We start from the raw sequence: 26811 nt of genomic DNA, 5'->3' as shown, positions 1-26811 counted from the left end.
TTCAGCCATACCGATGCGTGATGCCCTTGCGGCTTTCGGTGCGAAGGTGGTCGTCGAACCCCAAGCCGTATGGCCGGGGGAGTTCTTACCTTCGTTCGAGACTTGGTTGCCTGCGATCTTGTTTAACGCGTGAGTTAAATGAAAAGTATGTTCCGTATAAAAAACCATAGAACCTTGTGCAACCTTGGGATTTGATGATGATGTTTGTGATCGCCGATGTAGATGTAGCCGACGTTGATCTTCCCACCTTTGATGCATTTTTGAATGAAGTGGAACCACACCTTAATGTGATTGCTCGGATCATGAACCATCGGATTTTTTTTGCACAATTGAATGGTGGATTTGTTGTTGATGAGGATGGTGGTGGCGTTGGTGTCCTCCTCGAGCATTTTGCTGAGAAGTCTGCTCAGCCACAACGCTGTCACGCTGCTATGGTCACGACGACGTACTCGGCTTCGCAGGAGGACAAAGCCACAATATTCTGCTTCTGGGATTGCAACCAGGATGCCACCGAGGACAAACAGACTATCGGACATGCTCTTCCGGTCCTCCACATCTCAAACCATGTTCGAGTCACTGTACCAAACAAAATGTCGTTGATATAAAATCCTAGTCTGATTTACGGGATGATCCATTGACCACTCTGTCCACCCTGCAGCTACGCCGCTGCAGTGAACGTAAGATGATGATCCTCTGCTTTGTGAGCTTAAAATCTTACATCTTTCATTTTAACATGCCTTGGATCTGGATGCAAATATGTGACCAGGGACAATCAATGGCCATCAGTCAAGTACTCCTTTTTTCACTTTGCATATCAAATTTGTTTGAAGTCAAGTTATGCAAAGTTCGACCAAATTTTATTGAAAATATCAAGATCTACAATCTAAAGTCATACAGTATGAAAATTAATTTCATGGCATCTAATGATATTGATATTATATTATAAAGTTGATATGTTTCTTTATAAAGTTGATCAAATTTACAAAGTTTGACTTCAGATAAATTTTATACAGGGTCTAAAAGGAAACAGAGTGACTGCCTAGCTTGCTTAGGGTTGGTATACCTGCTCAGCTCAGCTCATTTTGTTCTTGTCCGCCCTGTTCAATTAATTAATAAGTACAGTGCTCCACAACAGAAATCTTCTGAATTGATATATACTGCTCCGTACTATTGTTCGCTTAGCCATGTTAACGTTAGACCAAAGCCTCACCATCACCCTCCTTTTTTCTTTCATATCTTTCCGCTCCACCCTGGGGATGGGACCGGCGGCGAGCCGGAGTTGCAGTTGAGTATTTGACTGTCGCCCTTCGGTCTCTTCCTCCGTTCCCGTCATCATCATCACGCCCCTTCCCGGAATCTTCCATGGTTTCATCCTTTAAAGGAAGCACCATCTGCAGAGCTTCACAGTGGAGTAAATTTCACTTCTTTAGTCATATACTACTAGTACAAGTGTACAGCTGCACAACACAGCCTAGCAGAGCAGAGAGCAATGGCCGCCACGCCGGAGGAGTTCCTGGGGCAGCAGGGTTTCCTTGCGCGGCTGGAGCCGCCCTCGCCGTCCCTGTTCCTCGGCCTGCCGCCGACGCCCCGCGGCGAGGAGGACGGGGACTCCTCGTTTGACGACATGGCACTGCCCTACATCTCGCGCCTGCTGGAGGAGGACATGGAGGACCACTTCTTCTACCTGTACCCCAACCACCCCGCGCTCCTCCGGGCGCAGCTGCCCTTTGCGCAGATCCTCGTCGACGTCGCCGACAGCGCCAGCGGCTCCACCTCCGCGCTCTCGCCGTCCTCCTCCACCTCCACCTTCGACGCCACTGCCTCCACAACCCCCAGCGCTACATCGCCCTACGACGCAGCGATCCAGATCTCACGCCCGCCCTACGCCCAAGTACTGGGCCTTGCCTCAGGTTCACCGGACACCCAGAGCTCGGCGCTCCTCAGCTGCGACGAGGAAGCCCAAAACCCTAGCTCTGACTTCGTCATTGGGAATTATTTGTTGCCCGGCGACCAGGACATGCTCAACTTGGCCTTCCTCAAAGGCATGGAGGAGGCGAGCAAGTTCTTGCCGCCCAACAGCAGCCTCCCGGCCATGAAGGTGGATCAAGTGGTGGGCGGAGCGCTCGCTGGAGCCGGCCTCAAGAAAAAGAGGGACACTCTAGATCCAGACATGGGCAGGGCCAGCAAATTGATGATGCCGGAGCAGGAAGAGGATGGCGCACGAGAGCTGTTCGACGAAATGATGTTCCAGGAACACGAGATATGCATGAAGGGGGTTCAGCAGCTTCGCATCCCCGTGGACAGCGAACCCGGGAAGAACAGACGGAAGAAGGGACGGCCAAGACGGGACTCGAGTGACAGTGAGATGGTGGACCTGCACACGCTGCTGCTGAACTGCGCCCAGGCGCTGTCCACAGATAACCGCCGGACCGCAAGTGAGCTGCTGAAAAGAATCAGGCAGCATTCGACCCCAAAGGGTAATGCGGCGCAAAGACTGGCGCATTATTTTGCCGAGGCGCTGGATGCACGGCTGGCGGGTAGGGGGAGCGAGCTGTACCAGTCGCTCATGGCAAGGCGTACCTCGGTTGCAGACTTTCTCAAGGCCAACCAGCTTTACATGGCAGCTTGCTGCTGCAAAAAGGTGGCGTTCATCTTTGCCAACAAGACCATCTGCAATGCTGTGGTAGGGAAGAGCCGATTGCACATTGTGGACTATGGTCTGAGTCAAGGACTGCAGTGGCCGGGCCTGTTACGTATGCTTGCAGCTAGAGAAGGTGGACCACCAGAGGTGAAGATCACCGGCATTGACCTCCCTCAACCTGGGTTCCATGGAGCCTACCATATTGAGGAGACAGGGCGCAGGCTCAGCAACTTCGCCCGCGTGTTCGGTGTGCCGTTTAAGTTCCATGGTATTGCAGCAAAGCGGGAGACAGTCCAGCCAGAGGACCTGAACATCGACCGTGATGAGGTGCTTGTGGTGATTAGTCTTTGCCATTTCAGGCTTTTGATGGACGAAAACCTCGGCTTTGATACTCCGAGCCCCAGGGATCAGGTCCTCAACAACATCAGGAAGATGCGCCCAGACGTGTTCATCCATGGCATTATGAATGGCTCGTATGGTGCTACATACTTCCTGACACGGTTCAGGGAGGCACTGTTCAATTACTCGGCCCAATTTGACCTGCTGGATGCGACAGTCCCCCGGGATAATGAAGGGCGTCTGCTGCTTGAGCGCGACATCTTCGGGCGGTCTGCCCTGAATGTCATTGCATGTGAGGGCGCAGACCGGGTGGAGCGCCCTGAGACATACAAGCAGTGGCAGCTCCGGAACCACCGGGCAGGGCTGAGGCAGCTGCCATTGAATCCAGATGTTGTTAGGCTTGTGCTGGACAAGGTTAAGGACAACTACCACAAGGACTTCGTCGTTGATGAGGATCAGCGGTGGTTGCTGCACAGGTGGAAGGGGCGTGTGCTCTATGCCCTGTCAACATGGGTTGCCGACAATGCAACCTAGCTTCTTTTCTCAATCATACTTAGATTATTGACATCAATAAATATATCAATGTTTGTAAGTTAGCACTTATCTCACCATTTGTGATCTTATAATTCCATGGTGCCATGAGGTAGCCAATTACTTCTACTATGCCAAGTAGTCATTTGATTATGCTCATCATGGATCATGAAGCTTAGATCTGAAACTTAGAAATCTGCAGAGATGCAGTAATGTCTTGGCATATACTCCCTCCATTCCAAAATAGATGACTCAACTTTGTACTAACTTTAGTACAAAGTTAGTATAAAGTTGGGTCATCTATTTTGGAACGGAGGGAGTATATCTATAAATTGGATGCTTCGGCCATTGTGTTGCTGCAGATTTTGTAACAGCACACCACAAAATCTTTAGGGTTTTATGAATATGTCAGTCAAATTGTTTGGCACTTGCTTTTGAGCCTGTGGAAGAGTAACCAGATATGTGTTGAAGCCTCAAAGCTGCACTGATTAGTCAGAGTTGATATGCACATATATCTTTACTTGTATGAACAATTAAAGTTGTAATCGGCTTGACCACACATAACATGAAGTTTGCACCGACGATAATTTCTGAGAAAGATGGGCACCTTATACCCTTAATTTTTCTATTATCCTAGAAAATCTATGATCTTATAACTGTTTTTGCTGGATTTTTTTAATATTATAACTTCGGGCAAGCCGATCTTATAGGTTTCAGCTCTAGCCTACCCCAACTTGTTTGGGACTAAAGGCTTTGTTGTTGTTGTTGTTTGTATAACTTTGGGCAAGCTCGGTGATATATTGTTAAATGATGGTATGTGAGAAAGGTGCAAACTTGCACAGATGCAGATTATATGTTACTCCAGTTGTGTTACATTTCTAGGCTCATCTTCATACTGCTCTGCCAATTTTTGGTTTCAGATATTGGTCCCATGGTTTGCATTCTATTATGTACTTTACATGGCCAGAGAAAACCCGAGTAGCAAGGAATACTGAGTGAGCCTACATCCATATTGCTTGATTTTATTGCTAATAATCTCTATGGTTTCTCCTTAAAAAGTTCATAGCATCATGTGCTGTGTTTGGTCAAGTATGCAGATCGTGGCAGGGATATAGGACTACAGATTAAGCATGAGTAAGTCTATTACAAACTATAGCATTTTCAAGATTTTAACTAGGTATATTTTGGCCTCTCCCAGTATATTATTTACTCTTTTGACATATCAGCATAATTCCTAAGCTCCCACTTAAATAATTATGTTCACGCACTACTTTTTTTCCTTTAAGATTCATGTGCAACAAAGTAGTAGATGTAACTATGTATTCGTGTAACCGAGATACAGTTTGAATTGTAGTTAAGGACTCGGGACTTGTGGGTTGTATGTGTCATGTATGCCGCGCTTTCATTTTGCCAAACATCAGAAGCAGAGTAAAACACGTCATGCTTAGTGCAATGTTTTGGCATCTGAGCTCACCTATACCCTCTAAAAAAGTCTGTTCGCAAACTTACAAAGTTTCTCAAAAATGGAACACAGGTACATATTTGAGTATTAAGTTCATTTTTAAAATTAATTCTGTGCAAAAAAGCTACTATGTTAGCCTTCATCGTTTTATTATTTTTGCACTGCACAAAGATTTGCAAATGCAAATAGTACTCGAACATGTACATGTGTGATTTTCTTCTTGTGTTTTTAAAATATCAATTTGTTTTCGACGTAATTCTCTTGTACAAGGAAATGGAACAAGGAGGTCACATCACACCTAGATGATTAGGAAAGCAACTGCTTTCTTGTTCTTTCTGGTTGGAGACAGTTCGGTGATTCCAAGGAGACAAGCTTAGCAGAGCAACATTACACCTACCATGATTCCCTTCCATTCATTCCAGGAAGAGCTTTGCCATTACCATTGTCATTGCCATCACCAAGGCTGCCACTCCCGTCTCCCGGTGTTCCCAGACCTTCCCTTGATGGCCGATGATGACAGCAACTGCTTTGCTGTGCAGGATCACCTGGCACTCCCCTATATCACACAAATCCTCATGGAGGAGGAGGATGACGTTGACGAAGACAACCCTGCACTCCTCAAAGCCCAGCGACCCTTTGCCCAAATCCTCTCTTCCAGCATGCATGCCTCCACCTTAATGGCAGACCAAGGCGGCGCCTTGGCCCTCGACGTGCACTCTCCCAGCTCGCCCATCTTCAAGTTCAAGGGTGTTGATGAGGTCCGCAGCTTGCTGTTGCTCCCCGATGGGGACTACAGCACTCACATGTTTAGCACTGCCTTCCTCAGGGGCATGGAAGAGGCCAACAAGTTCTTGCCCACAAACTGTGAGCTGACGACCACCGGTGGGCATGATCAACCCAAGGAGAAAAGTGGCAGGGGCCGCAAGGACAGGCATGGTGAGGTGGAGGCTGATGTCAGTAGGACTAGCAGATTGGTGGAAGTTGGTGCTGGCGAGGTGTTCGACCAAATGCTCATTGCCCATGGCAATGAGACTGGGAACAGCAACAAGAAGGGGAGAAAGAGCAAGACGCGGGTGGTTGACCTGCACACACTGCTGATCCACTGCGCTAAGGCGGTGATGGATGACCGCCGTAGTGCAGGTGAGTTACTCAAGGAGATCAAGCAGCATGCATCACCAACTGGGGATGCCACACAGCGGCTTGCCTACTGGTTTGCTGAGGGGCTGGAAGCGCGGCTGACCGGCACAGGGAGCCAGGTGTACGGGTTGCTCACGGCGGAGTGCACCTCTACTGTGAGGCATATGCAGGCCTACCAGCTGTTCATGTCCACTTGCTGTTTCAGGAAGGTAGCCTTCTTGTTTGCCAACAAGGCCATTTTCAATGCAGCAGTCGGGAGAAGCAGGTTGCATATCGTGGATTATGGCCTCCATTCTGGGTTCCAGTGGCCTGAGCTGCTGCGCTGGTTGGCTTCAAGGGATGGTGGCCCACCGGAGGTCAGGATCACCCACGTTGAACTCCCACAGCCTGGGGTCTACCCGGAAAAACATATGGAGCAGATAGGTAATCGGCTGACTGACATTGCACAAGAGCTTGGTGTGCCGTTCAAGTACCGTGCTATCATGGCACAGTGGCAGACCATTTGCGTTGAGGACCTGGACATGGAACCTGACGAGGCGCTTGCTGTGAATGACCAGTTCAATTTCAGGACCTTAATGGATGAGAGTGTCGTCATAGCCAGCCCGAACCCCAGGGATGCCGTCCTCGGCAACATCAGCAAGATGAAGCCAGACGTGTTTGTCCAAAGCACCGTGAATGGCTCCTACGGCACCTTCTTCTTGTCACGGTTCAGAGAGGCCCTCTTCTATCACTCTGCGCTATTTGACATGCTTGATGCAACCATGCCACGGGAGAGCAAACTGCGGCTGGCGCTGGAGCGTGACGTCTTTGGGTGGATGGTCCTGAATGCCATCGCATATGAGGGAGAGGACCGAGTGGAGCGCGGTGAGACCTATAAGCATTGGCAGATCAGAAACCAACGAGCAGGCCTGAGGCAGCTGCCACTGAACAGAGAGACTGTTAAGATGGCTAGGGACATGGTCATGGGTGAGTACCACAAGGATTTTGACATAGACGAGGATCACCAGTGGCTGCTACAGGGATGGAAGGGTCGTATTCTCTACGCCCACTCAACATGGGTGGCAGAGGGAGCTAGCTCCCATTGTTAGCTATTTTTCTCCTTTCTGCACCGGAACAACAGCTGCTATGGGCAATTAATACTATACTGTTTGTGATGAGGTTTATATTCTAAACTTTGAAGATGCATTTTATTTTTTCTTGCTTTTATGGGATGGCAAAAGGCATTTGGGATGATGTGGCATTTTCTTTGCTCTTTTCTTGTACTCAACTGTATAAGAAGATAAATATATTTCTATGTTTTTTAAGATAAAATATATATATCTATGACTATGGCCGCGTGTTATCCGGAACGAACTGGTGGCATGCTTGTTTTAGTGGCTAATTTAGCTGGTGACTACAGTGACCCATTGTCCAGACTTTGATGTTGAGCCTTGGATATTCACGGAAACTGTCTGATCTCTTTGTCATAGTCTGGTGGATTCATGCAATACTGGCAAGGAAGATGAAATTCAAGATTGGAAGTAAAAAAGCTTGTAGGTAAGCACGATGTGATATCATCCTTCTGTGTTTGTAAATTGGATGTTTTGTTGACCATGTATTACAACTTCAGTTATAGATGATCAGGACCACCATGGTAACCAGTTTGTTGCTTCTGAAGCTACCATGCTCTTCTACAGTTGGCTGGTAAATAGTTTATCGAGATGGCATATTTATTTGTTATCAAAAGTCGACAAACTTGAGATGTTTTCAAGGGATATGTGAGCCAAGATCATTCAGTATATGGGCCACTGGTTGAAGGAATCAAGGGATGCCTCCAGGACTCTGAGGACCATGCGCTGCTGGCGGTCCGATGTACGGCTAATGAGGTAGCACATGCATTAGCAAAGGAGAGCTGCAATAATTACTTGGCTTCATGTTCCACTGGAGTGTATTATGAACTTGCTAGACAAGGAGTGTAATATTAGCAGCTAATTCTCAAACAAAAAAAGAAGTTAGAGACGTTTTCATAGTTCAAGTTGGCCACTGCTCTTCTTTGCTTGGGTAACCAGATGTTTTAAGTAGTCTATTTTCTATGCTTATCTTTTTTATATTGTAACTGTGCCTACCTTGCTGCAGGCCAATCACTAAACGAATCTGAGTAATTTATAACTAATATAAACATGTGCCCATTGGTGGGCTGAAGTTCTTATTACTTGCCTTCAATTGCTATTTGTTCCTCTATGCTTTAAAGTTTTAGATGACACGTTCATAGCATGGGTGTCATGTTTACTTGCAGGTTTAAAGTGCTAATGGTACTGAGGGTGTATGCAGTGCAGGCGATAGGCGGATCAGGTCTGGAGATACCAAATGACTACTACATTCAGGATTGGTTGGAGGGCTTAGCTGTCAAAGATAGAAGATCTGGGGTGGTTTGAGTTTAGATGCCGTCGTGCCTAGTGTAGATCAAGCATGGTGTACATGCTGCATATAACGGATAAAGGTAACAAATCCTCCATTTGTTAACCACTTTTAGGTTCAGTCCTCGTACTTCCCCAATTGAACACACGTCCATGTTTGAGTACTAAGTGCACTTTCAAAACAATTTTCATGCAAATAAAGCTGCTATTTTGGCCCTTCATCATTGTATCACTTCTGTACTACATAAAGGTTTTCAAGTGCCATAGTGTGCAAACATGTCCAGTTGTGATCTTTCCCAGAATTCTTTTAAATGCCATTTTTTTGGCATAATGTCCTTGTACTAGCAAATGGAACAAGAAGGTCACATCGTCCCTATATGATTAGAAAAACATCTACTTGTCCTTTTATTGTTGGAGACAATTCGGTGATACCAAGGAGAGAAGTTTAGCAGAGCAACATCATACCTACCATGATTCCATTCCATTCATTAGAGGAAGCGCATTCCCATTGTCCATTGTCATCACCATGGCTGTCCCTCATATCTTCCCCGACCTTCCCGACAGGAACCGCTCTGCCATGCAGGATCACCTGGCACTCCCCAATATCGCGCGTATCCTCATGGAGGAGGAGGATGACATTGACGAAGACAACCCTGCACTCCTCAAAGCCCAGCGACCCTTTGCCCAAATCCTCTCTTCCAGCATGCATGCCTCCACCTTAATGGCAGACCAAGGTGGCGCCTTGGCCAGCGACATGCACTCTCCCAGCTCGGGCATCTCGAAGTTCAAGGGTGTTGATGATGTCCGCAGCTTGCTGTTGCTCGCCAATGGAGAGTTCAGCACTGACATCTTTAGCACTGCTTTCCTCAAGGGCATGGAAGAGGCGAAGAAGTTCTTGCCCACAAACAGTGAGCTGACGGCCACCGGTGAGCAGGACCAACCGAAGGAGAAAAGCAGCAGGGGCCGCAAGGACTGGAGCGACGAGGTGGAGGCTGATTTCAGTAGGACGGACAGATTGGTCGAAGCTGGTGCCTGCGAGGTGTTCGACTTGAATCAAATGTGCAGTTCCATGGACAATGAGACTGGGAACAGTAACAAGAAGGGGAGAAAGAGCAAGGCACGGGTGATTGACCTGCACACGCTGCTGATCCACTGTGCCAAGGCGGTGATGGATGACCGCCGGAGGGCAGGTGAGTTGCTCAAGGAGATCCAGCAGCATGCCTCACCCACTGGTGACGCCACACAGCGGCTTGCCTACTGGTTCGCTGAGGGGCTGGAGGCACGGCTCACTGGCACAGGCAGCCAAGTGTATGGGACGCTTACGGCTAAGGGCACCTCTGCTGTGGCACACTCAGAGGCTTACCAAGAATTCATTTCAGCGTGCTGCTTCAGGAATGTATCCTTCTTGTTCGCCAACAGTGCCATCTTCAATGCGGCAGTGGGGAGGAGCAGGTTGCACATTGTTGATTATGGCTTTCGTTATGGATTCCAGTGGTCAGAACTGCTGCGCAGGCTGGCAGCAAGGGATGGTGGCCCGCCAGAGGTCAGGATCACGCACATTGACCTCCCACAGCCTGGATTCCACCCAGAAAAACATATGGAGGAGATCGGTTATCGGCTGACTGGCATTGCCCGGGAGCTTGGTGTGTCGTTCAAGTACCGTGCCATCTTGGCGCAGTGGCAGACCGTTTCCATCGAGGACCTGGACCTGGACCTGGAACCTGATGAGGTGCTTGCTGTGAATGACCTGTACAATTTCAGGACCTTAATGGATGAGAGTGTCGTCATAGGCAGCCCGAACCCCAGGGATACTGTCCTCGGCAACATCAGCAAGATGAAACCGGACGTGTTTGTCCAAAGCACCGTGAATGGTTCCTATGGCACCTTCTTCTTGTCACGGTTCCGCGAGGCCCTCTTCTTTTACTCTGCACTGTTTGACATGCTTGATGCAACCATGCCAAGGGAGAACAAACTGCGGCTGGCGCTGGAGCGCAACATCTTTGGGTGGGTTGTCCTGAATGCCATTGCATATGAGGGAACGGACCGGGTGGAGCGTTGTGAGACCTATAAGCATTGGCAAGTCAGAAACCAACGTGCAGGCCTGAGGCAGCTGCCACTGGACAGAGAAACTGTTAAGATGGCTAGGGACATGGTAAAGAACAAATACCACAAGGACTTTCTCATCGACGAGGACCACCACTGGCTGCTGCAAGGGTGGAAGGGCCGCATCCTCTTGGCTCACTCAACATGGGAGGCAGACGGTGCTAGCTCCCACTGTTAACTAATTTTCTCCTTCCTGCACTTGAACATAAGTAGATATGGTATTAATACTGTTTGTGGTGTGGTTTATGCTCTCAAGCTGAAAGATGCATTTTGACTCGTCATATCTATCGGACTGCTTGAAGTATTTCAGATAATGTCTGCATTTTTTCCCCTTTTCTTGTACCCAACTGTATAAGGTAAATATATATTTAGGGTTGTGCGTTGTCTACTAGCCTACTATACATGATCCAGTAAATTTGAACTAGTTGCATACTCGTTTTATTGTTTGATGCAGCTGGCCACTACAGTGGCTGTTCAGTCTCCAGAGTTTGGTGTTGAGCTTTGGCCGTTCACATGAACCATCTGATCTCTTTGTCATGGCCTGATGGATTTGTGTGACGATGGTAAGGAAGATGAAGGTCCGAGATTGGAAGTAAACCCTAGAAGACTAACGATGATATGATATCATCCTCATGTATGTGTAAATTGGATGTTTTAGTCGCAGTGTATTACAACTTTTGTCATGGATAATGAAGACCAGCATTTTATGGACCTTGATTCACAACAAGATAATATGGGCAGGGTAAAGGTCCATGGACCGGGGATGTCCCTCAACAGCCTCACTGCAGGGCTTGTCCCAGACGTGGAAGAGGGGCTTAAAGAATTTTTGATTATTTCATTGCTTATTTTTAGCAGAGTACATGATGTTCCTTTTATATGGAAGACTCGTCCCGACCACCAAAAATAGGATATCTTCTTTCCTAACAAACTCATCTCTAACTTTCTAAGTAAATGTATCTCTTCACTTGGCATCTTCTAATTCCTTTTGCTTCTGGCCGGGGTATGTCACATGCCAATTCAATTGCATTGCATGGGCCATATTTTTTACCGGTAGCAAATATGGTAACCAATTTCATTGCCTCTGAAACTCTTCTAACTAACACGAACCTGTGCCCATTGTGTGTTATATTCGTATTGCTTGCCTGGAATTGCTATTTCTCTCTATGCTTTAATGTTTCAGCCTTTCAGGTCACAAGTTCATTGATTGAGCGTTATGTTTACTAGCAGGTTTGTAGTGCTACTGGGCCTGTGTGCAGTGAATGGGATAAACGGCAGGTCTGAAGGTACCGAATGACTACTTCAATCTAATAGTGATTTAGTGATTACAGATTAAACAAAATACTGGCTCATGAAAGATGAAAGCATGCTAAAAAACTGCAATTATATGTTTTAATACTGAAAAAAATGCAAGTTCGCATGTAACAGTATACTTCTCCCTTGTGGTTTATCTCTACTCCTATAAAAATACGAGTTGGTGATGATGGTGTGCCTGCCTTGCTTCAATTTCAACCATCAGATCTACATCCAACGCATTGCAAGTAATCTGTGGTAAATTTTGCAAAAAAAAACGCCTGATGCATTACACATTTGTAGATAAGCCCTCTCAGCCTATCTCTCTTGTTCGACTCTCTGCCCCACCCCCACCGGGTCAAAAAAAAAAAGAAACTATCGACCTTATCCACCATCTCCTCTCCAGAACGGGAGGCGCCGTACGAACCGCCGCCGGCAGCGCTGGAATCGATCCGGCGATGTGGCAGTTGTCGACGCCGTTCAACCCCAGCCAACTCCCCGGCCTTATGCCTTCTACCAGTCCAACCTCTCACCGCCGCGGCGAACCATCCTCCTCGCCGTCTCCCCCGTGGCTCCGCCCCTTTCCCCGTCTCATCCGATGCCAACCTCGGCAAGCAGGCCGACGCCGCCGTCCGTCTAACGAGGCCTATACTGCCTCCTCCTCTGCTGCTGCAGGCTTAGCGTAGACCATCACTGCCACCTCTCCCCCCTTGCCGTCTCCTCCGCCTGCTCACCCGTCTCCTCCGCCGCTGGCCGCCGTAGGTCCGCCACCGACGCATCTTCTGCCTCTTCCTCTGCCGCAGTGTTCCCACCGACCTCCGCCCATCATCGCCACCACCTCCCCCTCCTCGATGTCTCATCCGCCCTCTCCACCCTCTCCTCCAACGCTGACTGCCCCAAGTACGCCGCCGGCTACGAGCTGCTCATTCACAGCGGCGGCGGCGCCGTCACATACTACTCCTTGCCCTTCCCCACCGGCGCGCTATTCTTGGCTACTGTCATCCTGTCCACCCATGCCGCCTCCCAAATTTAAATTTTCTGCCAAACCCGCGCGCCCAGGCGAAACTGTCTAGAAACCATCCTTGCAGGCCCATATATATCAAATTTTCTATCACTCTGGGTTCGAATCCGCATGCCAAGGTGGAGCTGTCTAGAAACTACTATTGAAGACCAATATAAAGCAAATGGGACTCTCGCTGCTGCACCCAAAGAAGCCAAACGCTGGTCACGCCAATCTTCAGATTGAATGGATTGTGAGGACTTCGTCTTCTGTTCTACTTCGTGAAGGACCAAGGTATGGGTGGATCTTATTACTTGTGCAATTGCAGATATGTGCAATGACAGAAATGACTGATCTGATTAGGAGATCAAGCACCAGTACCTTTTCCCAATAATACTAGAGGAATGGTTTACTATGCTTCGAGTGCTATGCTAGCCTACTTCTATTCTAATATGATTTTTACACAATAAATGCTAGCACTGATAATTAGTGAATATTATAGCAGTTTGATTTTTTATTCATCTATTGGCATAGATTGCTGGACCACAGATAGCCACATTCTTGTCACTTGATCTTATACTTTTGTAGTACCACATTATACTTGTATTGCGATATTGATTACAATTGAAATCTTGAAGTATAGTTGCTTAAGTTAACCAAATAGTAAATATGCATTGGTACTAAATATGCACATAAATACTCAGTGGCAGCTCCAACTACAGTTGGAATTTTTTTCTCACCAAATCACTGATTTTTAAAATGACGATCCACATGGCAGGTCCAAAAGATACTCATCAAGCTCAGAAATTAGAAGTCTCCAGGAGAAACCCTTGGATTTAGGTGTGAAACTGAGTAATCACAAGGTCAGGAAATACTGGTTGAGTTAGGTTGAATATTCAGTATGTGCACTCATTTAGAGATTGGTGATTGTGCTAGAGATTTATAAGGAGTGCATCATGCTACATACTGACCTGTTTTGTGCATATTGCTGTGAACGTATTTTCTTTTCCCACTATTGACTGGAAGTTGTGAAGCCATGCTGTGAAAATTATTGTGTTAGGTTCTATGGAAATGCTGTGAAAATTTCATACTTGATCACTTCTGTATACTACTATGTTCTGATTTGTAGTTTTTGGCTACCATACATGTGCATATCATTTGTTTTATTCATATTGTTACTTGATGATGATCAAATTTATCATATGTGCAATTTCAGATCTAAATATAAATTGTTCTAAATTTATCATAGATGTTGTTGGGTTAAAACAAATTATCATGTTGTCTTTTGGCAAAGAATAGTATTCTTGTTAGATTACATATAACATTCCTATTGGCTTTTGTGTTTTGAGCTTTTAATTCATTTGGCTAACCTCATACTCTTCTGTTTTGGGGAGAAATAATCAGGTCTTGCGCCCAAATGTTACAATCCTCGTGCCAACAAAGCGATAAAGGAAAACAAAAAGGTTGCTATCTTGTCCCTTATCGCTTGGTGGAACAATCTGTTTGCATATATTTGTATTATCTGACTATTGGTCCAACTTTAAATAACACAGTGGTCGATGACAATAATAAGTCCCACAGTGGTCTACAGTTTCCTTTTTTTTTTTCCTTTGTGTAAGTATACTGCAGGTGCTTGTCTGATGTCCTTTTAGGTGAGAAGATAGAAGTGAGAGCCCAAGTATTAAGTCAAAACACTTCTAATTCATTCTTGTTTCTTTCTTCTGGACCATTTAGGTGAATCTTATATGTGGGCTATAATTTTGTGCTAAAGAAGGTCTTTAGGACCCCAAAATTTAGTAAAGATTGTAATGCTTCATCATCTACTACTATTAGACGATGATGCCACTTTTATTGGCATAGTTGACATCAAAACTGGAAGCTACAGGTCATTGTATGGCTCGATATCTCGACTCTAAAGCAACATTTGGTCTGTTTATTGTCTGAGTTCTATTCTTAAGCAACATTTGGTCTGATAAATTACTTTGGGTCTTCGGTCATTTGAATACCTGATGATATATGTGGTGAATAATTAGTTTGCTCCTCCTTAGGTTGTGTAACCTGTGGGCTTCCATCTGCTGGCGTACCACATGATATGATATATGTGCTGAATAATTACGTTCGCTAATTATTTGGTGCCATCTCGGTAAGAGGAGGATTTACTTGGGTTATTTGTTAGGTATCATGTCATTCAAAAATCAACTTCCTTTTCACTGAAGGAATAAATCCTGCTTTCATGTGTTCGTCCTAACATCTTGAGCAGCCTTGCACAAAGGAGCTCTTTGAGGACTGTTGTGACATAGACCCAGTAAGCTGGCGATGGTGGCGCAGGAAGTGTGGGCGTCGACATGGCTGGAACCCCATGGTCATGAGACTAGCAATGTAGTCGTCGTCGTCCTTTTTGGGCTCTGCTGTGTTTGGTCTATTTGGGATTCTGTGTACAACTTTTTTCTCCGTATGAGAGTTAACTGTAGTTTGTCAGGTTACTGGTTGACGATGCTCTTGTTCATGTTACCAAGGATGATGGAGGGAGTAGTTGTTTATGCTTTCATGTTGGGTTTGGGTGGCTACTGCCCAGCCCGTATGGTGTGTATATGTGCGTGTGTGTATTGGGTTTGGGTGGCTAATGCCCAGCCCGTATGGTGTGTGTATGTGCGTGTATGTAAATACCGGAATGATTTCAGCAACCGAATTTGGAGTCTGTAAGCTCCTTTTCTCGGAAAAAGTAGTGCAACTATAGAGCAAACATGACAGAGGTGAAGCTTTTACTGAAGGGAAAAGTCTTGTGAAATCTTGTTTTTTTTGGAAAGTCTTGTTTTCTTAGAGATGGAGTACGACACAGATAGGGAGTAGCAATAGTGTCCTGCCTATAGGATTATAAATTCTAGGTTCTCCCAATTTTTCATTGGCGCTTGCTGAAATAGAAAGAGACATGAACTTGGCTCCTGAGCTCAAATAATGGCAGTAATATAATATTCAAAACAATCTTACTGTTTTGGGCAGCAAACATGTTGGACTGTTCTAGGTGCGCGCACCATTTTTGTGAAAAACAACGTTCATGTTGGTCTGGAAAAATATTCTAAACCAATACCCAAAAAACTATCTTTAAAGCTTTTTGAGTTCTTTTTTTTGCAAAATACCATGAATGTTAGTTCTTTGAGAAATTTTGCGTGCAAGTAGAATACTCGATCGACATGTTTGCAAAAAAGAAAAAAAAAATCTATTTTGTTTGCATTTACTATTCATTTGGATGCATGTAAGCTCGGGAACATAATTGAATATTTGGAAAAGCATAGTGATATTTATTACACAGATGGGATGACCCGACACACGTCAATCTGAACACATGCATAGTTATTCCGTGCAACGCACGGGCATCTTACTAGTAGTATTACAATGCTAAACTTTGTTTAGTCGTTCAGTAAGGACTGTTGTTTTTCCTTTATTTTTGTAAATATTTGTAAATTTTGGTTGTTCCTGCTATCTTGGTGCTTTCATAATGAAAAGGACACGCTGCCAGGTGTGTTCGAGAAAAATAATCAACCTAGGACAGTCATACTATTGTGTGATGGGGACAAACAGGAGGATCAGCCATGTCCTGATATATACTATAGGACAATTCTTTTTTTAAGAACCATCAGCCATGTCCATTTGGAGGATGATCGTTGATTCCAAGTCTCCAAGCATGGGAAGAACCGACGCCTTTCTCTGTACAAGAGCAACCAGCCATATCCTTGTGGAGCGCAGCACCATCACTAGTTCAGTTCACCACCATGCCCATCGCCCGCGAGGAGTTGCTGGGACTGAAGGAACACATGGAGCCCCCGCCGCCATCTCCATCCGTCTACCTTGACATTCCTCCGTCGCCCTGTGGCGGCAGTGTCGGGGACCTGGTGCTTCCATACATCACTCGCATTCTGATGGAGGAGGACATCGACGACAGGTTCTTCTACCAGTACCCAGACCATCTTGCCTTCCTCCAGGCGCAGCAGCAATTTACCCAAATTCTTGATGATGCCAAGAACTTACTGTCCTGCGAAGGTGGCGACATGGAGAAGATGCATTCCGATGCGTCTTTGCAGGGTATTCGTGGAGGCAGCATGTGCTTGGCTGACAAGGACGTCCCGAGTTGGACGTTCTCGGATGGTGCTGAGGTGGACAATAATGGTGATCAGAGCAAACTCAACCGCTCCAATGAAGCCATGCTTAACTTTGCATTCTTGAAAGGCATGGAGGAGGCCAACAAGTTCTTGCCTAGAGACAACCAACCGCAGGCTGATGTCTTCAGCGTCGACCAAGCGAAAGAGATTTTTGGGCGAAGCATTAGTGGTGGGGCACGCAAGGGTCAGCGTGATGTGGACAAGCTGGAGGAAGTGGTGGGCAGGTCCAGCAAACTGCTGATGCCGGAGCTGGAAGAGGATGGCGCCCGCGAGATGATCAACAAAATAATGCTGAATAGTTACGAACTATGTGGGGAGACCATGGAGAAGCTGCAAATCACCATGGAGAACATCAGAGCTGATAGAAAAAATAAGAAGGCGGTGCGGGGAAAGCAGGGAAAGAAAGAGGCGGTGGACCTGCGCGGGCTGTTGCTATGCTGCGCACAGGAGGTGGCCACCGGCAACCGTCATGGCGCGGGCAATCTGCTGAAACAGATCAGGCAACATGCTTCCGCAACAGGAGATGCCGCTCAGCGGCTGGCGTATTGTTTCGCCAAGGGGCTTGAGGCCCGGCTGGCGGGCACTGGGAGCCAGGTGTACAGGTCACTCATGGCGAAGCACACCTCGACCATGGAGTTCCTCAAAGGTTACGAGCTGTTCATGGCAGCCTGCTCCTTCAAAAGGGTGGCGTTCACATTCTCCAGCATGACCATCTTCGATGCCGTGGAAGGGAAGAGCAAGTTGCACATTGTGGATTATGGCTTGCATTATGGGTGCCAGTGGCCGGGCCTGCTGGCTTGGCTGGCGACTAGGGACGGCGGGCCACCGGAGGTGAGGATCACCGGGATTGACCTCCCGCAGCCCGGGTTCCGCCCGGCTAAGAGGCTTGAGGAGACAGGGCGGGCACTCAGCAACTGTGCCCGTCAGTTTGGCTTGCCGTTCAAGTTCCATGCCATCGCGGCCAAGTGGGAGACTATCCGTGCCGAGGACCTCAACATCGACCCTGACGAGGTGCTTGTGGTGAATGACCTGTTCAATTTCAACACCTTGATGGACGAGAGCCTTGTTATCGACAGACCCAGCCCCAGGGATGTGGTCCTCAGCAACATCCGGGAGATGCAGCCAGATGTGTTCATCCAAGGTGTTGTGAACGGTTCGAGCGGCCCATTTTTCTTGGCGCGGTTTCGGGAGGCGCTCTTCTTTTACTCATCGGTGTTCGACATGCTTGACGCCACCACACCACCAGATAGCTACCAGCGCTTCGTTCTCGAGCGGGACATGTTCGGGCAGTGTGCTCTGAATACTATCGCCTGCGAGAGTGCAGACCGGGTAGAGCGTCCTGAGACATACAAACAGTGGCAGCTGAGAAACCAACGTGCAGGCCTCAGACAGCTGCCACTGAAGCCGATTATCACTAAGGTGGCATCAGGCAAGGTCAAGAGCCTGTACCACAAGGAGTTTGTTGTGGATGTGGATCAGGGGTGGTTGCTGCAGGGGTGGAAGGGGCGCATCCTATATGCTCACTCGGCGTGGGTGGCAGACGACACTAGCTCGGAGTATTAGCTGCCTTTTTCTGCATAGGAAAGGTTAATGTTATGGACATTAGTATAAGATACAGCTGAGGCATCCCCTCCCGTTTCCTTCAAACATCTTAAATTTCGCTCTTAGACACGAATATGAATAACACCAGGGTGCCACTGCCGCATGCTAAATGTCTCCTGTAAGCTGCCTTAAAGTTACATTTTTTTTAGACATTAAGTTTCAATTTTGATGAGTAAAGACTTAATGTAAAGGTCAATTGCTGTTGCAGCAGCAGATGTTTATGTGCTTCCAGTCATTCTTCTTCTTCAGTTATCTCATTAAGACATGATACCCGAAGAAGAAGATATATAATCTGTAGTCTCGTATAAGAGGACCAATAAATTCAGTGTCATGTGTAAAAGGATTACTGGAAATTGTTCAAAGAAAAAGGATAACTCAAATGTCTTGAATTTGTAATTTCTTTCTCTGCGTTTTCATCTTACAAATCCGTTTGCCTACTTGCAGGTGTCCAAGTGTGGAGCAGGAAAGAAACATAACTGAACATGGTTAAAGGTTACATGCATCTGGAAACTGGCTACTACTCCCTCCGTTTCTAAATATAGGTCTTTCTAGTGATTTCAACAAGTGACTACATACGGAGCAAAATGAATGAATCTACACTCTAAAGTATGTCTATATACATCCGTATGTGATAGTCCATTTGAAATCTCTAAAAAGACTTATATTTAGGAACGGAGGGAGTACGTGTGAGCTAATCAATTTTCAGGATAATACTAGAGAATTTTCAATGATTTTACCTGCTAGTGCTACTACATGTCGAACTCACAACAGCCTGACATTTTAAAACATAAATTGATGTCTACAAGAAAGTTGACTGCTTCTGAAGTTGTGATCAGACAAGGACAGAATGCTGGCTGCGACAACAAGATGGATATAATCTTTCTCAAGAGCCTCTCTTTGTCCATGTGTGCAGGCGCAGGCCGGCCGGCGGACAGTTAAACTAACCTTGTGAGATGTGAAGCTACGATGGTTCCAATAGACAGCAACGTACTGTACGATGTCCGAGGTACTTGTTGGCTTCACATGAAATGGATGGATGACAGTGATACATCCACTCCACATCCAATATAGTTTCACTGCACCATCAGAGATCAGCATGCACTCCACTATGGCTGCCACACCGGAGGAGTTGTTGGGCCTCACTGAGCCTGCACCACTGTCCCCATCCATCTTCCTCGACCTTCCTCCGCCCCCGACGACCCATGGTGACTCACAGCAGCCGCAGAACGACCTGGCCCTGGAGTACATTTCGCGCATGCTCACGGAAGAGGACATCGTCGACAAGTTCTTCTACCAGTACCCTGACCACCCAGAGCTCCTGCAGGCCGAGCAGCCCTTTGCCGAGATCCTTGCCGACACCTCATCCGACGCCCACGAGTCCTTTGCCGCCTCCACCTCCATCTTGAGGCCGAGCCAAGGTAACGGCATGGACTTAATGGTTTCCGGGTGCCAGGTGCAGTATCCAGCCTTCTTCTTGAACGGCACAGGCACAGGCACAGGCATTATGGAGCCCAGTGGTTTGGTGTTTCCCATTCCCAGCGAGAGCAGCACCAGAACGGACATGCTGTCGAGCATGGCTTTCTTCAAAGGCATGGAGGAAGCCAACAGGTTCTTGCCCGCAGACAATGTGATGGTGGCTGGCAGGGGGCGTAAGAAGAGGCCTGGCATGGATGGTGAGGCGGAGGCGGGCTTGGGCAGGAGCAGCAAGCAAATAACGGCGCTGCCGCGTTGTGTCGAGGAGGAGGAGGAGGAGGAGGAGGAGGAAGCCACCGCGCTGGAGATGCTGGACCGGCTCGTCCTCAACGGCTACGACGCGCACCCGGGCGAGATGCAGGAGGTGGTACGCGTCACCTTGGAGGACAAGGAGAACAAGGCAGCAATTGGCAGGCGCGGGAGGCGCGGGGCGAGGCACACGGTGGTGACTGACCTAGAGACCCTGCTGATCCGCTGCGCCGAAGCAGTGTCCAGCAACGACGTGCATGGCGCGAGCAAGCTGCTGGAGCGGATCAAGTGGCACTCCTCGCCGACGGGGGACGCCAAGCAGCGGCTGGCGCACTACTTCGCCCAGGGGCTGGAGGCACGGCTGGCTGGCACTGGGAGCCGGCTGTACCGAGCGCTCATGGGGAAGCACACCTTAACCATTGAGCTCATCAAAGCCTTCCATCTGCACATGGCTGCGTGCTGCTCGATGAAGGTTGGTTTGCTCTTTGCCATCAACACCATCTGCAAGGCCGTTGCAGGGAGGAGGAAACTGCACATTGTGCACTACGGCATCACCACCGGATTCCAGTGGCCGGACTTGCTCCGGTTGCTGGCCAACAGGGAGGGTGGGCCACCGCAAGTGAGGATCACCGGCATTAACACCCCTCGCCCTGGGCTCCGTCCGGCTCAAATAATGGAGGAGGCGGGGGACCGGCTCAACAACTGTGCTAGGCAGTTCGGCGTGCCATTCGAGTTCCGCGCCATCGCATCCAAGCTGGAGGATGTCCGGGCTGAGGACCTGCACATCGACCCAGACGAGGTCCTGGTCGTGAACAGCCTGTACGAGTTCAGGACCTTGATGGACGAGAGCCTGACCTTTGACATGGTGAGCCCGAGGGACATGGTGCTCAACAATGTCAGCAAGATGAGGCCGGCTGTGTTCGTTCAGTCCCTCGTCAATGGACCATACAGCGCGGCTTTCTTCATGACGCGGTTCCGCCATGCCTTGTACTACTTCACGGCCTTGTTCGATGTGATGGAGAACACCGTTCCACGGGACAACGACCAGAGACTTCTGGTGGAGCGGGACATCTTTGCACGCTCCGCCATTAACATGATCGCCTGTGAAGGCACAGACCGGGTGGAGCGCCCTCAGAACTACAAGGAGTGGCAGGCGCGGAACGAGCGAGCGGGGCTAAGGCAGCTGCCATTGGACCCTGATGTTGTTCTGATGCTCAAGGACCAAGTGAAGAGTCGGTACCACAAGCATTTCATGATCAGCGAGGATCACTGCTGGCTTCTGCAAGGATGGAAAGGCCGGGTGCTCTATGCACACTCCACATGGGCTTCTCAAGTGATAGATTGAAGTGCCAATACATGCAACTTTCATCAGTGTTTGGTGGTCTGTTGCAGTACCAGATGCGTGTTTGCTCCTCTTTTGTACTAGATGACTCGTTGCGCCAATGGCGCAAAGGGCGAGAGGGAGCCAAGTATTGTAAGAATATTTAGACACCCAAGTCGAAAACCAAATGTGGCCAACACTCTCGCATCCTCTGCTTGGAAGCCGCCTTTTCTCACCGGATCTAACATAGATACATGATTCTTCAAGAGCAAATTTCAGAGAAAATATAAAGCATGGAAGGCTTTAAGTTGTACTATTGAGACCATACCACCATATCTTTATTTAGTTTCTTTAGAAATCTAAAGGTCTAAGAGGATGGTACATGTGAGAAGCTGTGAATCCACAACAAATTACTAAACTAACTTTCAAACAAACATTTCAAGTTTGGAAGCCACAAAGAAGCAGCCCAGATCTCTCGTTGTAGTAGGCTTACTTGCACATTAGGAATGCTAGTAGCTTATTCTTTATGTATTCTGGAAGAAAACAAAAAATCAGACATTAGAAACGTCCAAGTAGCACCAAAAGAATAAAACAGGGGAGGTTAGAAAATACTCAAGCATCAGGATGGATGAGTAATTATCAAACAGAGACAAAAGGGAAAAAGAAAAGCAAGAAGCTCCTTCTCCCATTCTTTTTTGTTCCCTTTCACTTATATACATCACAGCAACACACATGCACTTTAACTATAGAAAACATAATTCACCATTGAGGAACAAAGTTACATTAGAACACCACATTTTATAAGGACCTGTTCTAATAACAATGTGCCACATCTGAGATAGAACATGAAAATGCAAATGAATAAATTCTCCATTTTTTTTGGTGAATTATGTTTTCTAATAACAATGTGCCACATCTAATAACTTTGTTCCCTACTTAGGTCATACCCAAGCCTACTTAGGTCATACCCAAAGTTACATTAGAGCACCACATTTTATAAGGACCATTAAGAAATAGTGACTTAATTAGTCTTTAACTAATATTTACAGAGGGAGTAGTATGGAAGGAGATTAGATGGCATATTTATCAATTCTAATAACATTATAGTTCAGGCATACCATGCAAGGAGATATTTAGACTGCATCTTCATATAATATAGTATGTCGAAGGCAACAGGAAAATAGAAAGTATTTATTCATTGACCTTATGAAAGGTTGTGCATAGTGGCTCACAACGTGCCTTCTTTGCCTTCAAAAACAAAGACACACATGTCACCTTTTTAATCCTTGCTGCCTGGACAAACTTTGTCCAATTAGCCGAACTTGCATCTGAACACATCTACATGTGGTTTCAAGCTTCATGTGGTCCACGGTTTTTAAACTCTTCGAGATTATTAAGTGTGTATGGGGATAGTAAAGAATGAACCTGTTCGAGAAGATATAAACCAAGGAACAGATTAATATTATCAACGTAAGAAATAAGTATTTTAAAAGTGAACAGATAAAAAAATAGACAACAATATTATGCTTCAGAAGTAATTGAGGCTATGATTTTTAATTCCGACAATCTATATATCTTGTATACAGGGCACTATGTCAGTTCAGAACTGCAATTTAGTTTAATATCAAAGCAGACTTGAAGAGCCCCGCGGATGTTGATATTAGTTCATAATACTCATGTATCAACCGTACTAAAGTGTTATTTTGACCATCTGCAGCATATATGGAGAAAAGAAAAGATAAGCTAAATCCTTAGCATTACAATACCCCCAGGTCTGTATACTGTTAAAACAGGGGCTGCCTTAGCAAGTAGGATACAAACTAAACATTGATAATGAAGGCTTGATTTTGAAAAATACTGTTAGAATTCATATGCATGATCCAGAAAAGTACAGTGTAGGATGACATATATTTTGCATCAACCAATAGTAATAGAAAGAAAATTATATATTTATATTACAATCTTGCTATCTCAACAAATCAAGAAATAAATACATTGTTAAAGTGCCATAATTACCACACGCTTATGCAAGATCATCATGAAAGGGGAATGCTATCTTTAACACTCCCAGTAAAGACATTTAACTTTTATTACATGAAATGGAACAAATGTTACAGATAACCTAAGCATGATTGCAAGGATAGAACACGACCACTCTAGTAAACAGGAATAGAAGGAGATGATGCCTACTTTCACATGCTTGTCTATGTGTCTTACATGAATATTGTACAGGCCGAGGCCAGTATGTGCCATTCCATGCATATGTAGATGATTTACCTGCATAAAGTAAGAGATATCTTCAATCAAGTTCAATAGAAGAATAAATACACTAAAAATCTTTAACTTCTGAAGCTTAGACCATTCAGGAGGCCTCATCACTATCCCGACTCAAGCGTGTAAGGAAGATGAAGGCGGATATTGGATCTTGGTTTCCAAATTTGTGGAGGCAACCCTATTGCATCATATTTTCTCTTCAGCTAAAGCTCGGTAAAAGCATCCATGCCCTCATTTGATACAATAACCTAGTATTTTTACCTCTCTGTTCTCTCAAGAATATTTCTCTCAACAAAATACATGAAAAAAATGCATATGAGAAACAACATGTACCTGTAGAATCGGTTAGATAAGAATGGCTTGATAAGAATGCACTGCAGCAAACATGAACGCCAACTCCAATAAGCGAAAACTGAACTTGCGACTCTTTGTTATTTGTTTTCAGTTAACTATAAACTCTGTACCTAGCAGCGAAGAGCTTACAGGCTGAAAGAATTAAGCCTACTGGCCATAAAGGTACAGGCAAAGAGTGGAAAAACTAATTGGAACTCTTTCCTGCAGGCATAGCACAACACACATTTGTTCATTACTTCATAACTGAAACTGAAGAAGAAAATAAGTTGGCATTTTTCACTTACGACACTCCCTCTCAGCGAATCCCCTGGTTTAGAGGTTGTTTTTCTTTTTTCAGAATTTGATAGCAAACTTGAACTGTACCAAGAAAGGATTAGCATTGCAATGAAACAAAGGAAAAGATCCAATTAGTAGAAAACCTATAACAGAAGCTTCAATGAGCCTTTGTATAAACAAAATGGTTTAATTTGGCATCCCCTAAATTGTTGGAGTACTAAACAATACAAAGTAGGACAATGAGAATTGCATAGAGTTGAAAACTGAAACTCATGAAGTCAATAGTAAGATGTCAATCCTATTAAACCGTCAGGAATTTAGCTTGAGCATGAAGTCACACATTTCACTGTTTAAGTTTGAAACTATTGTTCTAAAAAACAATAATTATTTAGTAACACTAATATTTCTTGAATAAGTAGTTTGACCATAGTTTGACCACAGTTTGACCAGATTTGACCAAAATTCAAAAAAAACTGAAATAATTATTTAGTAACACTAATATTTCTTGAATAATTAGTTTGACCATTGTGTGACCACAGTTTGACCAGATTTGACCAAAATTCAAAAAAACTGAAATAATTATTTAGTAACACTAATATTCTTGAATAATTATTTAGTAACACTAATACTTCTTGAATAAGTAGTTTGACCATAGTTTGACCAGATTTAACAAAAATTCAAAAAAAACAGAAATTTGAGCATAACTTTTTTCCTTTTATAATTTGAGGATTCTAAAAATTTGCAAACAGGCCGTAGGCTGTCAAAATCGGATGCGGATTTTCGTGCTGAACATTTTGATATATTATACTTTTTTCTCACATCGTATGCAAAAGTTATAGCCGTTTTACATTTTCCCTACACTTTTTGCAAAACATGTCCAAATTTAAGTTTTTAAATTTTCCTAACTAGTACATGTACTAACGTAACTACATCTGGAAGGATTTTCATTTTTGAAGTTTTTATCATTTTCTTTTGCTTTTTACAAAACTGAAAAGGCGATCCACAGGGGGGGGGTAGAGTTTGAAAATGGGACCTTTAGTACCGGTTCGTGCCATGAACCGGTACTAATGCCTCAAACCCCATTAGTACCGGTTGGTGCCACGAACCGGTACTAATGGGCATCGCACCCTTTAGTCCCGGTTCGTGGCACCAACCGGGACTAATGCCTATACGGTGCCCTAGCCGCTCGAACCTGGACTAATGCTCACATTAATCCCGGTTCGTAATGCAACCAGGATTAATGCTCTTTTCTGGCCGAACCAAAGCCCTGTTTTCTACTAGTGGTTCCACAAGTTTCTTTCTTTCCTTTTTCTATTTTTATTTCATTCTTTCTTTCTTTTCCTTCTTTTAGTTTTTACTTTTTTAAAATATTTGACCATCTTTTCAAATTCATGAATACATTTTGAATCATAAACAACTTTAAAATCTGCAAACATTTTTTTTCAAATTTGTGTTTGTAATTTTTTTCAAACTCGTGAATGTTTTAAGCTTCATGAACAATTTTCAAATTCATAAACATTTTCATACTCGCAAACATTTTTCAGATTTTTGAACATTTTTTAATTTGTAACCATTTATTCAAATTTTTGAATATTTTTAAAATTGCAAAATATTTTTAAAATTCATGAACATTTTTTAAGAGTCAATTACACCATAGTGCTAGAACTTGGCACAAAAGTTCGCTTTAGTGCCAGAACTTGTGGTGTATATATAAGTGGTTCAAGAACTTGGCTTGATGGTGCAAATACGGTGTTGTACATGCTTGCGGCGCGCCAACTTGGCGTAGGGCCTGCTGTCAGTGACAGGAAGGGGAGGGCAGGGCGTGTGGCTTGTCTTTTGCAAAAAAGCCTCTCGATATTTTTTCTCACGAAAAAGTCCCTCGACAGAAACTGTACATAAAAAAGAAAAAAGAGAGTCGTTCGAACTCACGACCTACATGTCACCTGCGCCGGTGGCTTGCCAGCACACCAATTTGGAATCGATGTCAAGTATAGATACATAGGTTTTATATACTTTAGGCTTAACCATATAATTTAAGAATTTTAGTCCCAAAAACAAAATACAGCAAGTTACATAGCCAGGCATGCCACCCCAACACAAGAAGTCCAAAGTATAATTACACTTCGCATAACTTAAAAAAATCATGTGTTACCTACAATTTTCTTAAACCATGATGAATTTTATATACCACATGAATATGATATTA

At 45.4% G+C, this 26811-nt stretch overlaps 5 protein-coding genes across 8 annotated transcripts; all 5 read left to right on the top strand.

Annotated features, from left to right (window-relative positions):
* Positions 1-1178: 1178 nt before the first annotated feature.
* On the top strand, positions 1179-4098 carry LOC123096745 (scarecrow-like protein 14). Its single transcript, XM_044518510.1, has one exon. The coding sequence runs from the start codon at positions 1490-1492 to the stop codon at positions 3512-3514; it is 2025 nt and encodes a 674-aa protein (XP_044374445.1). The 5' UTR covers positions 1179-1489; the 3' UTR covers positions 3515-4098.
* A 1047-nt stretch (positions 4099-5145) lies between these two features.
* LOC123096746 (scarecrow-like protein 33) lies at positions 5146-8885 on the top strand. Of its 2 annotated transcripts, XM_044518512.1 has the most exons (3): positions 5146-7646; positions 7720-7975; positions 8421-8885. In XM_044518512.1, exon 1 carries the CDS (start codon positions 5372-5374, stop codon positions 7196-7198), a length of 1827 nt encoding a protein of 608 aa, XP_044374447.1. In that variant the 5' UTR covers positions 5146-5371; the 3' UTR covers positions 7199-7646; positions 7720-7975; positions 8421-8885. The 2 variants fall into 2 exon arrangements, with proteins under 2 accessions (XP_044374447.1, XP_044374446.1); XM_044518511.1 differs by having other exon boundaries at positions 5146-7975.
* Positions 8886-9241: 356 nt separating this feature from the next.
* Positions 9242-15621, top strand: LOC123096747 (scarecrow-like protein 9). Of its 3 annotated transcripts, none has more exons than XM_044518515.1 (5): positions 9242-10965; positions 11064-13193; positions 13678-13762; positions 14304-14362; positions 14948-15621. In XM_044518515.1, the coding sequence occupies exon 1, from the start codon at positions 9261-9263 to the stop codon at positions 10785-10787; it is 1527 nt and encodes a 508-aa protein (XP_044374450.1). In that variant the 5' UTR covers positions 9242-9260; the 3' UTR covers positions 10788-10965; positions 11064-13193; positions 13678-13762; positions 14304-14362; positions 14948-15621. The 3 variants fall into 3 exon arrangements, with proteins under 3 accessions (XP_044374450.1, XP_044374448.1, XP_044374449.1); XM_044518513.1 differs by having other exon boundaries at positions 9242-13193; positions 14948-15042; positions 15160-15621; XM_044518514.1 differs by having other exon boundaries at positions 9242-13193.
* Positions 15622-16744: 1123 nt separating this feature from the next.
* LOC123096764 (scarecrow-like protein 9) lies at positions 16745-18619 on the top strand. The gene has a single exon (XM_044518556.1). The coding sequence runs from the start codon at positions 16817-16819 to the stop codon at positions 18617-18619; it is 1803 nt and encodes a 600-aa protein (XP_044374491.1). The 5' UTR covers positions 16745-16816.
* Positions 18620-19913: 1294 nt separating this feature from the next.
* LOC123099777 (scarecrow-like protein 9) lies at positions 19914-21725 on the top strand. Its single transcript, XM_044521871.1, has one exon. It carries the CDS (start codon positions 19914-19916, stop codon positions 21723-21725), a length of 1812 nt encoding a protein of 603 aa, XP_044377806.1.
* Positions 21726-26811: the final 5086 nt, after the last annotated feature.

This window comes from Triticum aestivum, chromosome 4D (assembly GCF_018294505.1).
Source record: "Triticum aestivum cultivar Chinese Spring chromosome 4D, IWGSC CS RefSeq v2.1, whole genome shotgun sequence".
Classification (NCBI taxonomy): Eukaryota; Viridiplantae; Streptophyta; class Magnoliopsida; order Poales; family Poaceae; genus Triticum; species Triticum aestivum.
The sequence above is the reverse complement of the archived record's forward strand: the minus strand, read 5'-3'. Positions and strand labels throughout refer to the sequence as shown.